Source organism: Lacerta agilis, chromosome 10 (assembly GCF_009819535.1).
Source record: "Lacerta agilis isolate rLacAgi1 chromosome 10, rLacAgi1.pri, whole genome shotgun sequence".
In the NCBI taxonomy this organism is placed as follows: Eukaryota; Metazoa; Chordata; class Lepidosauria; order Squamata; family Lacertidae; genus Lacerta; species Lacerta agilis.
The window spans coordinates 20,296,066-20,311,341 of record NC_046321.1 but is presented as its reverse complement, the minus strand read 5'-3'; the positions used below and the strand labels follow the sequence as shown (position 1 = coordinate 20,311,341).

The 15,276-nt window shown below is 45.2% G+C and overlaps 1 protein-coding gene across 2 annotated transcripts in view; it reads left to right on the top strand.

Moving 5' to 3' along the window:
* The window catches only part of TMEM178B (transmembrane protein 178B), a 251,184-nt gene extending 236,839 nt beyond the window's left edge, over nucleotides 1-14,345 (top strand). For both annotated transcript variants that reach the window (XM_033162031.1, XM_033162030.1), the window contains one exon: nucleotides 13,499-14,345. In XM_033162031.1, coding sequence (XP_033017922.1) covers nucleotides 13,499-13,749 — 251 coding nt within the window. In that variant the 3' untranslated portion in view covers nucleotides 13,750-14,345. The remainder of the gene's footprint in view (nucleotides 1-13,498) is intronic.
* The last annotated feature ends 931 nt before the right edge of the window (nucleotides 14,346-15,276 follow it).

The window sequence follows — 15,276 nt, the reverse complement described above, 5'->3', positions numbered from 1 at the left end:
TACACTTCACCTTAGACTTTAAGATTTGAATACAACAAATCTGTTTAAAAACAATTGGGGTTGTGCAGGTAAAGTTGTCAGGAGGAGTGCCAGGACTGACTGCAGCCCCTTTTAAAGTATATGCTTGTTGCAAACCCACATTTGTCCTACGATGTGCGTAAAACAGGTTGTGCAGGACAGCAGCAAAGAACAACAAGCTCTGTTTGTCACCCGCTGCTGATTCACCCAGTGCTGATTCATTTGAGTTGGACATTTTGCACAAACAACCAGCTCCGTTTCAAAGAAGCTATTCTTAAAAAGGCGGAAAGAATGCGTTTAAGTCAGGTGCAATATTTGGCGTTTTGTTTCCAATTTGCAAAACAAGAGCATTTCTTACCTTAAAAAAAAGAAAGAAATCTGACCAAATTTTGCAACATGTATGATATTTCCTTAATATCAAGTGCTTCCCGGCACTTGGATGAGGTCCAGGAGTGGGGAGAAGGACCCATAATACTCCAGAACAGTTCCTGCCTATGCTATTTTATGGAGCGAAAGATACCAACTTCGCATTTTTACTGAGGTGAGAGAGTGGAGGTGGATCCTGTCAACGGCTAGTTTAATGGGGATTCCAGATGGATATAACTGGATTATGTAACTGATCACTTAATCAAAATCTGGAAGCCGGCATTGTCAAAAACACAAGGCGAGGTGGATAATTCACTTCTGCTTGTCATGATTCTGTCTGTGGAATGCCACCACCAGCGCCTGGTATAAGGGCCTCCAACCCCCTCAATATTTTGAATCAGGGGCTGGAGCCCCCCCCCATATTGAGGGGGCCGACATCTCCCGCCAACACTGGGTGCCCTCTGTGTGCCCCAGCCCCCACCTGGGAGCCAGGAGGGGGCTGAGACAGGCAAGATTGCCCTCTGCGTGCCCCCTCTGGGCACATGCTGCAGGGAGGAGGAGGCAGAGCAAAGCAGCACCATGCTCTGCCTCCTTCTCCCTGCAGCATGTCCCACTGGGCAGACACATCTTGTGACGCTTCATGTGACATCACGTGACATGTCACATTATGCACCCCCTCCAATGTGTGTGTGGGGGCAAGTTGACGCCCCTGAACGGCACACAAAACTGATGCAGAGTTCCTAGGGTTAAGCGATGAGGTCCACTGCACCAAAAAGCAAAGGGAGGCATATGTGGCACTATCCTATTTCATTCCTTACAATAGGCATTAGAAGTAAAGATGAGCCACTCACAGCACAAACCTAGACATGTTTACTCAGCAGTAAGTCCCATTATGTCCTGTGAGCAAGTACAGATAGGTTGAGAATTACATTCCCAGTGAACTCTGTCCATGCTATTTCTCTCCTAGGCTTTCACGGGCCTGAAGCTCTGTAGTTCAGACACCACAGTTATAGCTTATCATTCCTTGCTGCTGAGTGCCCCTCTCCCCTAAGCTGCTCCATATGGGCTTCTGGTAAGCTGCAGCTTCTTGGCGCAGCCTGATGACATCACTGCAGCACAGGCAAGGCAACCGGCTGTGTGTTGTTCCCTGAGGTACTGGATGAACACAAGGACATACAAAGAGCCTGCTGGATTGCTCCATTGGTCCATCTTGTTCCGCACTCTGCTCTTATAGCGGCCAACCAGGTGCCCATGGGAAGGCCATTAGCAGGACCTGAGCACAACAGCACCCTCCCCACCTGAAATTCCCAGCAACTGTCAGTCCAAGGCATAGTGCCAGACTTCGGGGGTCCTTGGCACTGTGCCGCCAGTGGGAGGCCACCCTCAACACCCCTGCACACACCATAGCTCCAGGCAGCTGCTGCAAGTGGAGGCCATTGGGCTTCCATTCAAAAGCCACATTGCCACCTGCCCAGTGCTAATACAGTCTGCCAGGAGAAATTGCGGTGAAATTGGTGCATGTTTCCATATGTGGTGGCCATGCAAAGAAACATTCACATTCTGGTTAGAGGTTTTTAATGAAACAAACCAAATAACTGGCCAAAATATACACATGAGCCCTCAATTTTGACAATTCTCAAAATATTCTTTTTAAAGAGTTAATACTTTTCCTTGTTGTGGCAGCTAGATTAATAATCGCCAGATTCTGGAATCAGTCGCACTCCAGCTTGCTGAGTCTGAGGTATAGGGAAATGTGGTGAATTGCTCTGATGGGAAATCCTACCTTTAAAGTAAAGGCTAAAAGAAATGGTCCAGAAGCAGATAAATTTTGTGCCCTATGTTACAAATTTATTGCATATAACTAAGTCTGAGGACATTCTTCACCCTCCCACAACTCACAGAACACTAGTTTGTTTTATTTGTAACTATTATTGTTCTGGTTGTTGTTGGGTTGTTGTTGTTTTTACTTTTTAGAACCTTAAGCTTGATGTAATAAATAAATAACAGTCTCCCAGAGGTCTGGCTAGGAGGACAGTAAGGTGACACAGCTAGGTCAGGCTGGTGAGGGGCTCTTCTGAGTTGCTGGGGCCTTCAACTGATGACCAACTTGGTCAGCTCCTGGTGCTGGGTTTGTTGTTTCACTTCAGCAAGATAGTGGCCAAATGTGCCTAGACCAGGGGTCAGCAAGCTTTTTCAGCAGGCAGGGGGCCGGTCCACTGTCCCTCAGACCTTGTGGGGGGCCACACTATATTTTTTTTTGGGGGTGAACAAATTCCTATGCCCCACAAATAACCCAGGGATGCATTTTAAATAAAAGGACACATTCTACTCATGTAAAAACACGCTGATTCCTGGACTGTCCGCAGGCTGGATTTAGAAGGCGACTGGGCCGGATCCGGCCCCAGGGCCTTAGTTTGCCTACCCATGGCCAAGACCATACTCGCCCAACCAGTTATTCTAACCCCCAACTAAAAACAGAGCAAGCAAGTTTTGGAGATTAATCACTACCACAACCTCTGACTGCCATGATGATTTCAAAAAATAGGCCATTCAAAAGAAAAGCGCCTTGTGTGAGAGAAGGAGTATAGCTGGCTGGGATTTTTTAAAAAATAACCAGACCAATATCCACAACCAGAATGGTGGTAGGCGGGAACAGCAAACATCAGGTGCTCAAATCAATTAGGAGTTCCTCATTTTCACATGAACGCAGAGATAAGAGAAGGATGCTGGATTCAAGCAACAATCAGACCAATCCTAAGCATAGCTGAGCGTGACTAAGCCTGTCAAAATTAATGTGCTTAAGCACACCTAGCTTTGCATAGGAACAGGCTGCTCAACTGAAACCCTGTGCACACATACTTGGAAGTCAGCCCCAGTGAAGTAAGCCTAGCAATGAGCTTTGTTAGGGTGCTTTTTATTGTATTTTAGATTTAGCAGAAACTCACATGGAGGCTGTTGCATGTGATCTAGGTGTTGTCTCTTCTCAAAGCCTCTTCATACAATGGGAATTCACGTGGAGGCATGTCATACCTTACAAGCGACCTGTGCATTTCCTATGATTCTCTACAGAGAATTACTTTCTTTCCGGAAATCTGTAATGTATAAACTAACCCTCTATGCCATGCCCTACCATGGAGAGGTTGCCCTTCAAGAGGCAAGGCAGTGAAGCTCAGGTTCCCTATGCGTAAACTGAGGAGGCATGCAGTTAAGTGGCAAATGAAGTGTGCGTGTAAAGTACCCCGTGGATGTGTACCTCGTGTTGAATCACTTGGGTCTCAGAGTTAAGTTGCTTTGAAACCTTCATGTGTTTGTGCGAAAAGAAAAGAAAAGAAAAGAAAAGAAAAGAAGCCTTGCTACAGGGAAGGGCTCAGCAAAGAAAATACCGGTAATTCTATGAAATGCTGAATGAGTCAGCGAAATGATTTAAGCTGCAGTCTTGTATAGTGTTAGGCATCCATAGCTCTGCAATTTACATCATGGACTGTGTGGAGGTTGTTAGCCTTCATAAGCATTCAGATATTCCAGTCCCCATTAGTAAACATGAGTGGAGTTCTGGATTTGGTGCATGTTAGTCAATGTGCAAGGGACGTGGGTAGCGCTGTGGTCTAAACCCCAGAGCCTAGTGCTTGCCAATCTGAAGGTTGTCGGATCGAATCTGCGCAACGGGGTGAGCTCCCGTTGTTCGGTCCCAGCTCCTACCCACCTAGCAGTTGAAAGCACGTCAAAGTGCAAGTAGATAAATAGGTACCGCTCTGGTGGGAAGGTAAACAGTGTTTCCGTGCGCTGCTCTGGTTCGCCAGAAGCGGCTTAGTCATGCTGGCCACATGACCCGGAAGCTGTCTGCAGACAAAACGCCAGCTCCCTCGGCCAGAAAAGCGAGATGAGTGCTGCAACCCCAGAGTTGTCCGCGACTGGACTTAACGGTCAGGGGTCCCTTGACCTTTACCTAGTCAGTGTGCAGAGATAACTGGGTAGGGTGGAAATAAAGTTATAATAATATTTAGCATTTGTGTTTTCAAGTGTTTAAAACGCTTCATGTAAATAATCTTGTTGTGACCTTTAAACAGGAGTGGGGAACCTTTAGCTTTTGTTGCTGGACTATAACTCCCACCATCCTTGATCAGTGGCCATGCTGACTGGGGCTGATGGGGGGAGTTAGAGTCCATCAACATCTGGAGAGCCACAGATCCCCCACCTCTGCCTTGTAACAACCCTGTAAAGTCATTGGGTATTGTTGTCCCCATATTGCAATTGAGTGGGATAAAGATGAGAAGTGATGGCTTCCTTAGGGCCACGTAGTAAGTGTGTGACAAAAACAAGATCCTAACCAGGGGACTTCCTGATTCATAGTCTGCAATCCTAAACATAGCAGCAGTTGGCAGGGCAGGTTGACCTCCTGTTGCCCCATTGTTTGGTTGACCTTTTGTTGCATGTGTTGGTTGGTTGACCTGTCACCCACATTACTGCTACTTACCAGGAGGTAGAGGGGGAAGTGGAAAGGGGTGGAAGGATCATGTGAGTGCTGCTACCCCGCCAACTGTTACCGGACATCTTGACAAAAGAATAAGCCCCTTGGAACATTGTGGGACTTACTTCCACATAAACATGCTGTTTAGGGTGTCCAAGTGCCCTGCTTTGTGTAAAGGACTGCCTGGTCCAAATCTAAAGAGAAAGAACCCAAAGAATGAAGAGCAGCAGTGGGCTTGATTCCACACCTATCAGCCAATCACCCATTCCCACCACCCTTCTCTAATACCCCTCCCCACTCTCTCACTATATATAAGGGTCTGGTGACTTCTTCAGTGTATCTGAAGAAGTGTGCATGCACACGAAAGCTCATACCAAGAACAAACTTAGTTGGTCTCTAAGGTGCTACTGGAAGGATTTGTTTTGTTTTGTTTTGCATAAAACAAATATGAATTGCCAAGCAGCAATGCTGCCACCTTTTCCCCAACCCCTGACAGAGACTTTGTGACTCTCACACGTGTGGAACAGACAGAAATTCCACAGGTACATATTTTCCCAGCTAAGTGAAGCCAGGGTGGAGAAGCTATGTTTTTTGGATTTCTGCCTGTCAAGCAGCAGTTAAAATATTTGAAGAAAAACGGTGATTCCCCGGTTGCATTCCTTGGCCGTTCTTCAGCATTTTACTGTCACAGAAACATTCAGAAGGAAAAACTTCAAATGCTGTTTGTTCTTCTTTGCTGTTGCTAGACAGAGAGACAAACAAGGGGGAGAGCATCTCACACAGTGCTGGACCCTCTGCACAGCCAATAAATCATAGCAACCGCATCAATGCTACCTTTCAGGAACAGAAGGCAGAAGGATCTTTGGTCCAAAGATGTAAGAAGCTGGGGCATCATTTGTCATTGACCAAAGATAGTGCAAGTTATGCTGAGATGACTGTTAGTTCCAGGTTTGTTTGGGTTGTTTGTTTGTTTGTTTTTTAGCTAAGAGCCCTTCCTCTGCTAACATATATTTAATTGCACCCTTTTACACAGAGGCAAAGATTTCAAGGATATCCAGGGCAGATTGGAGTTGCGGGGGGGGGGGGCAGGCGGGCGGGCAAGGGGACTGTCATTTCATTATTAATATTTGGAAAAGTCATGTGTGATGTTTGTACAGCTGTGTTCCTTACTATGTGTATGCACAGTGGGATATTCATGTGTAGGATTGTCACACTTTACAATCTAAATGCCGGTTTCCAGGGATTTCCTGCATGGATACATCTTCCATGTTGGAGATCTATCATGTGTGAACCAGCCCACAGCTCTATCTTTTTTTGGCTGTGCTTACATAATGCTTGGCACCCTTCTCCAACATAGTGCTTTCCAGGTGTTTTAGACTACAGCTCCCATCAGTCCCAGAGTTTGGCCATTGGTGATGGACAATGGAAGTTGTAGTCCAAAACATTTACAGGGCACCACGTTAACTTATGGTTTACAGCAATGTGTCCCAAACTTGGGTCTCCAGCTGTTTTTTAACTACAATTCCCATCATCCCTGACCACTGGTCCTGCTAATTAGGGATGATGGGAGTTGTAGTCCAACAACAGCTGGAAACCCAAATTTGGGAAACACTGGTATAGAGGATGTACTACAGACAATTGAATGGCATCCCACTTCACCAGTTCCTATGTAAGGGCTGTCCCTGAGCAGCAGACTAGGCTGCTATTCAGATACAGGGTGCGTGTTGGTGTGCAACCAGATACATTGGACCTATGGCACTAGATGAAGAGGGGCTAGAAGCTGGTCCAGGCCCCAGCATCACAGCCAGCCCTAAGCTCTGGCTTTACTCATCAGATTGAGGGGTACCTGAGCCAACTGTCTCTGAATCATGATCTTTGTAACCTAAACCTCTTGAGAAACTGTTCCCCTCTGCACCAGAGACTCCTACACATCCCCATGTCAGCTCTGCAGTACAGGCAATGAGCTGGGATGGTGTTGTCTAATATGAGGTGGTGTGCTGGGCCCCCATTAAGGCTTTCCACTCCTCAAGAAGCATTGGAGCCTTGGAGGGGTGGAGCATTAAAACGCTTCAGTCCTGTTGTGGACTTGATTGGAGCAAGTTCCTTCCTTGGAGCTCTCCATGGTGCTGTAACTTCTGACTTGCCTTGCTCCGTTGTAGGCTTCTTGTCAACGATCAAATCCACACCGTAAATTTTAAAACACTCTTGTAGCACTTTAACAGCCATGGCTCTCCCCCCCCCCCAAGAATCCTGGGAATTAGATTTGGGGAATCCAGGACCAGGAAAGACTTCTATCTGAACTTGCTGGCAGTCAATGTACAAACATCAAACTAGATGGAGTAATGACTGGACTCTGTACAGTATAAGGCAGCTTCCTGTGTTCCAGTTCACAGTGCCAAAACTCATTTGTGAGCTGCATGCACTGCAGGCTACAAGAAATGGTCACCTGATTAATTTGTTGAGTGGCCAGACTAATTCTTCACTATGGGATGAACAGAGTAATTTTCCTCACACTTCAGCAGAGGCTGAAAATTGATCCAGCCAAGCAGCATGACGACCACATGGCTGCATAACTGTGAGGGCAGATAGAGTGCATTTTCCTCCACGATGCGGCTAGGGCAAGTTTTTTACCACACCAGTGAACCCAGGTCATGGTTGCGCGACACTCAGATCTCTGGAGGGATGAGGAAGGTCAATCATTATTTTGTGTTGCTCTCTTCTGTACTATCAGATCTTTGACTTGAGACCCACATAGCATTTCTTACTGCGGGGAGGTAATTCTGATGCAGGTCCTTCTTCTTGGGAAGTGGCGGTTCCAGGCCAAAATGAGCAGAATGTATTCTTCTGGGGACACTAAAAAAGAAAGTCATGGAAAGCAAATAATGAGACTACTGGCAATTTATGCTCCTTGCTAATACTGCTACCAGGCATTGCATCAGGTGCTATTTTCAAAGAATAGAACCATTAAGACTAAGGAGGAGGAAAAATCTGAAGCGTCAACCAGAGGCCTTAGATTAACATGCGACAGTGGAACTAAAATGAGACCAGTAGAATCTAAGAATAAAAGTGTTTCATCCTTATTATTATTATTTCTGGTAACATTAAAGATAATTGCAGAGGGGAGATCCATTATGTTTGAATGAGTCAGGAAAATGACAATGGAGTAAAGACTGAAAACTTCTGGAAGTCCAGTGCCCAATTTGGTTCAAACTTAATTCTGGACAGCCACTGAGAGAAGGACTTATTTTAGCCTAAAAATCGTGATACACCTTGTGGAAGTTATGGAGCTTTGCCCAGCTTTTTAATGGTCATGTGTCCAGAAGAAACTGTTGGTATCAGCGGACTCCAGGGTCATGGCACCCAGTGAGGACTGAGCATGCTTGGTGGGCATGGAATGCTGGATGTCTATTGGAGGAATGGAAAACAGGAAGGAAGGGGAAATGGGATAGAGCATCCTGGGTGTGGCTGGTTGGTTGGCACCCTGAAAGGAGCACTCCACATTGCAATGTTTTGATGCAGATCCTAATTGTAGTAGTGGCAGCAGCAGTTGTAATGTAGTTCAATATTATAATGCTAATATGTTTTTTTTAATTTGATTTATTTCTATGGCAGGACAATAACTTTTCAACTCAGTTAAACCATAACAATTCTTTCATGGCCTGAACTAAAACGAATTCTGACACATTTGAACTTGCACCAGAATATGTTGTATTAGTATTAATGGTTTGGCTTCCTGAGTACATTTTTGTACACTAGTATTTTGGGGGGAAGAGATGTTTGAGTAAACTTTCAAGTACCACAGGACTCTTCAGAAGAAGGGGGGGGAAGGAGGAAGGAAAAGGTCTGCAAAACTCTTAAACCTGCACGTCCTCACCAGTAGAAGTTGGTCTTCTTATCTCTCTGTTCTATAGATAAGGCAGAGTTCTCTGTTTCCAAGGTTGCAAACTGACAAATTTCAGCTACCCTCAAGTATCACTTTAAAAATAAAAGCCAAAGTCAGATTCACAGATACCAATCTCCTTTTTAAGATTAGAAATGGGGCTATTATACGTATCCCATAGAATGGATGAATGGGTTATGCTGCGGTGAGGTCAAAAAAGAAAGGGTGTTAAAAGTCCCTTTATTGCTCTGGAAGCTGTTGAGTCCTTCTCTCCGGTAATGAAGGTCAGCTCAAATTACAACAGAGGTCTTGATGAAGTTGGAGATGGGCTACTACCAAGGTTGGAACTCTAATGGGCATTATGCTTGGAGATGGAAGACCTCAGGTTCAAAACCTCAGTATAAGTTCACTGCTCCTTTCTCTTTCTCGCTCTCATACACACACACACACCCCACAGACTTTTCAAAACCAAGCTATCACATAAATTCAGTGAGTATAGATCACATTCACACCATATAGTTACAGTGATGTGATATCTTTAAACAGGCATGGCTCCCCCCCCCCCGACACCAAAGAATTCTGGGAGCTGCAATTTGTTAAGGGTGCTGAGAGTTGTTATGCAACCCCTATTCGCCTCACTGAGACACAGTTCTCAGAATTCCCGGTGAAGAGGGACTGGTGGTTAAACCACTCTGGGAACTGTAGCTCTCTGAGGGGAATAGGGATCTCCTAACAACTCTTCACACCCTTAACAAACTAAAGCTCCCAGAATTCTTTGGGGGAAACCATGCCTGTTTAAAGTGGTATCATAGAGCTTTTGATGGTTTAGAGCGAACGTGGCCTTAGGAAGCTGCCTTATACAGAATCGGTTCATTAGTCCACCTAGAGCAGTATTGTCTACATTACAATTTCACCTTGGCGCAGTCAGCTAGTTTCTATACACATTCACACACCCCTCTCTGTCTTCCAACCAGGAAAAGAAGAGCCAGTGTCATTCCAGCCAGGCAAATACACTCAAAAGGGCTGCAAATCTCAGGCGCTCCAGGTCTCCCCATATTCCAGGGACAGTTCTGGGTTTACAGAAGCTGTCCCGGTTTCTGATTTGATCCCAGAATATCCCTGTTTTTCTTAGGATGTCCTAAGGAGTTGGAATTGGAATTGGAGAAATGTTGGAGGGGATGTCTCAAATTTCATCAGAAAAATATTGACGGATATGGAATAGGAAGTCCCTATTTTCATTGGAGAAATGTTGGAGGGCATGGAATAGAATGTCCCTGTTTTCACCGCAGAGGTGTTGGAGGGTATGAAAGCTGAGTCAGTAGGAGGTATGGCTGGTCAGGTGGTATGGACTAGCGAGTGTCTCAGACAGGTCAGACATAGAGATTTGAAGGGCTCTATTTGGCCCCCAGCCCTTAGGTTCCCCACCCCCAGTCTACACTGACTGGCAGTGGCTTTCCAGGGATTCAGACTGGGGTGTTTCTCAGCCCTAGCTTAAGGTGCCAAGGATTGAACCTGGGAACTTCTACATGCCAAGCAGATGCTCTGCTACCGTGCTACATCCCTTCTCCTCTCTCTCTCTCTCTCTCTCTCTCACACACACACACTGTTTGTTCAGTACCGAGACAGGCAGCAAAGCCAGGAGGCTTGATGGACAGCCACACAATGGCAGCAAGCTTTGGAGAATCACACCTTGTACAGGTCCGGATTACCATCTGCCAAGCTGTTTTAGCAAGACAGCAAGCAGCCATTTTTGTCTTCTCGGTTTTTCCCTCACCCTCTCCGCTGCCACAAACATGGAAGCAGACACAGCTGTGTCGGCGTTCAGCCTTGGTCACGCAAAGGTTTCCACACATGATTTTTGGGTGTGTGCTTGGCTGAGGGAAGAACACAGCTGCTCTTGTTGCTGGGGAACCTGTGTTGAACTGGCCCAAATTCACCATATTAAAATAATCTTGGTTGGTCTATTGTGATTCTGGCTCCTAGAGTTGTGTGTGTGTTTGTATGTTCTAATCCAGGAGGATTTGTGATCTCATATAGCACAGTCCCTGCATCAGCCAATCGGGCTGCTTCCTCTTTTCCAAGACATTTTCATAAATAAGGGCAGATTTAAACTAAACCCTATCTGCCACATGCCCGTCTGTTAGCCGATGATGAGGCTACAGTGTGTAATTAAACAATCATTTATATTCCATGCAAGTGCGTGCCAAACAATGAAGCGCTCTCGAGAGCCTTGTGCTGCTGAGGCGTTTAATCCGCACACAGAAGGAGCTTGCTTCAGAGCTGCTCTGGCAGAATGGGCCTTGTCACCACGCAGCAGGGAGGGAGTGGAGTTTTATTCTTCAATAATTTTGATAAGGCTGCGGAATAATTTAAGAAGCTAATAAGGATGCTGAATTTCTTGGGCCAGGTCCATGTGCAGGATGTTGGATTGTCTTGCACATATTTGGGGGCTAGGGAATGTGGATAGAAACTAGTTGGTGAAGGAGGATTGGGTCTACCTGTTGAAATATATACAGGAGCATCCAAAACCAGACAGACAGACAGATAGATAGACAGATGAACAGACAGACAGATCCAGCAAAATTGGACATTTTCAGTAAAGAAAGAGATGGAGAAATGCACTGGAAAGTGTGGCATAACAATTAGAATCATAGAATTGTAGAGTTAGAAGCGACAACGAGGGTCATCTAATCCAAACCTCAACAATGCAGGAATCTTTTGCCCAGTGTGGGGCTCAAACCCATGACCCTGAGATGAAGAATCTCATGCTCTACCAATGAGATAATTGCTTGACATGACATGACATAACCTCCTCATAAAGAAACCAGAATGAAAACTCCGTAAACAAGTCTAGGGTGAAACACACTCCTCTTCAGAGCAGGCCTGCTGAAATCAGTTGACCGACTTGTCCATTGGTTTCAGTTCCCAGAGTAGTTTAACAACCAATTCCTCTTCCCAAGGTACTCTGGGAATTGTAGCTCTGCATAGGGGTATCCAAACAACTCTCAGCACTGTCAACAAACTACAGTTCCCAGGATTCATTGGGGGAAGCGAAGACTGTTTAAAATGGCATGATACTGCCTTGAATGTATACCGCAAATGGGGGAAAGTTCTGGCCTGATTTCATAAGTGAGCTCCTTATCTCCTTCTTATATTTTACTTGCTGCAATCCTTCACTAAAATCTTTGGGGGAATTGGAATTGAAAGGAATCCCAGCCTCCACTCTTTGGGGATAGAAAAAGAGCTGGCATTCTCATTTAGGAGAAAAGTCACAAAGCAATGGACCTTATCACAGCAAAACTGATGTACCCAGACTATCAACAGGGAGCAGAGAATTAGGCAGGTCTCTGGAGCCTGGAGTCAGAACTTCTAGCTACCAGTCTAAGCATCTCTGAATCATATTTTTGTTGACTTACAATTTCATTTGCTAGGGTGGACCACCAGTGAAAATTAAATTTGGGAAATAACAGCCAGCCAAGCAGAGCCTCATAGATTAGGGGCTTACATAGCTCACAAAAGGCAAAACACTTGCAACCAGGAAACAAAGTTTATCTCCCTCCCCTGTTCAAGGATTCCGCCTTCTGCCCCGTTCAGCCAGTTCTTAATATTTATTCTCAGTTCCTCTGGCATGCTTAGTGCAGAGTGCCACTTGCTGGAGTCAGAGATGGTCATAAATTGGGACTGGGAACATGGCAAAGGGTATTCCAACCCTGCTTCTGTAGCCAGGGACTGGCTAACCACTGCTACTGTTCCATGGCCTTCTGGGATGACCAAAGTATGACAGAGCACCCATAGCCATGGGGCCACCACAGAGAAGGCTCTGTGCCTTTTGCCCATCAACCTCACTGATCTTAGTGGGTTTCTGCAGTGAAATTCTGTGTTTGTTTGTTTGTTTGTTTGTTTGTTCATTGTTACATTTATATCTTATTTCCATCCAAGGATCTCAAGGTGGCCTACATGGTTCACCTCTGTCTCCATGGTATCCTCACAACAACCGCAAAGAGGTATTTTAGATTGTCGTCACATGTAGTCCATATCTTTAAAGTGCATGGCTTCCCCCAAAGATTCCTGGGAACTGTGTTTGTTAAGGGTGATAGCAACCATAGCCCTGTGAGGGGCAAACTTCAGTTTTCCCAGGATTCTTTGAGGGAGCCATTTTGTGTTGAATGTGCTTTAAGTTATGGTGTGAATGTGACTTGTAACTGGTCCAAGGTCACCCAGTGAGCTTAATGGCTACGTGTGGATTTGAACCCTGGTCTCCCATGTAGTTCAACACTCTAACCGCTATTCCACACTGGTGTGGTTTCCCTAGCTGCTTCACCCAACTCCTTTCCAACCGATTGCTCTTTACTTTTTTGGTACATTTTTATTGATTTTTAATACATCCTAAACATCGAATCAATTGCTTAATAACAGTAATTGGCATAACCAAGTCAAACCATTGTGTCATAATAAGGAATGAAGAAAAAACAAATACAAACAAAGAACAATCACTAAGCAAGTATTTTTTAAAAAGGGGAATTATAATCTTCAGGGACCGTATCAGGTAAGTATAGAAAAAAAATCTGTGTTATATTGCAGGTTCAGTAAATGGGGTACAAAATAACGGAGAGTAGAAGACACATAAAGAGAGAAAAATAACAAACCAAGACACTTCAAATTAATCAGATTGCTTTTTATAAGTCTAACCCATCTCCATCCTCCTCTTCCCCCTCCCTCCCTCCCCCCCTTCTTTCCCCTCTTCCCCTTTTCTTCTCCTTCTGCAGGAACCTTCTGCATCATTTCGCTGTGCACCTGCGTGGCTGGGATCAACTTCGAGCTCTCCCGATACCCCCGGTACCTGTACGGACTTCCGGACGACATCAGCCATGGCTACGGCTGGTCCATGTTTTGCGCATGGGGAGGCCTGGGTCTCACTCTGATCTCCGGCTTCTTCTGCACCTTGGCCCCTTCTGTTCAACCTGTCCCCAGGACCAACTGCCCCAAATCGAGACCTGAGAATGGGACAGTGTGCTAAAACAGATACAAACAAACCTATCAATATACATATTATAAATATATATATATATATATATACATAAACATATATCATATATAGATCTCAAACGGATGCCAGTGCCAATGTAGAGTGGAGTCCAATATGGCGCCCACGTCTCCTCTACAGACTTTGTATCGCTCTTGTTCTTTCTCCTGGAGGTGGAAATAGCTTTTCTGCACCATTGCTCTTCCATCTAGTTCTTTAAAAAACAAACAAAAACACACACCTTCAGCATCCCAGTTCCAAAAGTCAAGTGAACATATTGTTTCATCTGACTACTGCTGGTTAGGGGTGGGTTACAGTAGGGCTTGGGAAAGGGGTGTTTCTTGGGGTATGTGATAACTGAGTTTGTATAAGAAGCTAAAACACACACACACACACACACAGTCTTGCCTGTTGCAAATTGGGGAAACAGAAATCAAACATTTGTGTTACCTCTCTCTAAAATGTAAGCTCCTCAAGGCCATCTTCAGAACCACCCCCTTTTCCTGCACTCTCTCCTCTTTTTAAACAACAACAAAAAATCTTGCCTGTTAATTTTGTCTGACTTACCAATAAAAGGGGGTGAACTAGAACATCTTTTTTTTAAAAAAAGGTTCCCTTTCCTTGCTAAACTTTAAGCAACAAGGCAAATTATCAAGAACCTTGCGGAACACAACTGCGACTGAGGACGCTCCAGTGATGCTGCTTTCAACTTCCAGCTGCCTTACATCCAGGCGTAACAGAGAGAGCTGAACTGCTAGCGGGAAAAACACAGGAGAACACCTCGCTAAAATGCTGTGATACATGTGTGTATAACTCCCCCTCCTTTTGTTTTTTTTGTTTTTTTGTTTTTAAAAAAGGAAAACCAATTCAAACATTGCAATGTGATCATCTGCCAACTCATCCTCTCTGTGTTTGTGACTCAAGGCATCAAGACTTGTGGATGTATGAGGGAAATGTGTCTGTTCTCCGAGTCTCATTGGCCGGATTTTGTTCTGCGAGTGTTTCCCCCTTTGCCTATGGAACAGCAGGAGATTTTTCCACCCACGGGCTGGATGGAAGGCATTGTGGGTAGCGTTGGGTGAGGGGAGATACAGGCCTTTGTGACTGGTTGAACTTTGGGGTGATTGTGCAGGAGGAACTTTGGCGGAGATTTTGTTGTTGTTGTTGCTGCCATTTTGTCAGTGAAAAACAATGGAGTAAAGAAGCCGTTGTGGAGGAGAGGTGGGGAATTCTGAAGGAGTGTTGGTCATGTTGAGGGGTGGTGCCTCTTGCTATGTTCATGTTCATCAAAATAAGATGCTTCATACATTGTCATCAGAAGCTACCCTATGTCACCAGGTATCTCCTTGCAAGAAAACCTCTCCTCCACACATATGGGGTGGAAGAGGTTTGAGGCTGAGAATGAAAATCCATTTACCCATAAGCTCAAAGGTTGTCTGGTGTGTTGTGACTCTACAACTAGACACCTCCCTCCCTCCCTCCCTCCCTCTCCTCCTGTTCTTCTTTACTTCCTCCCTCCCC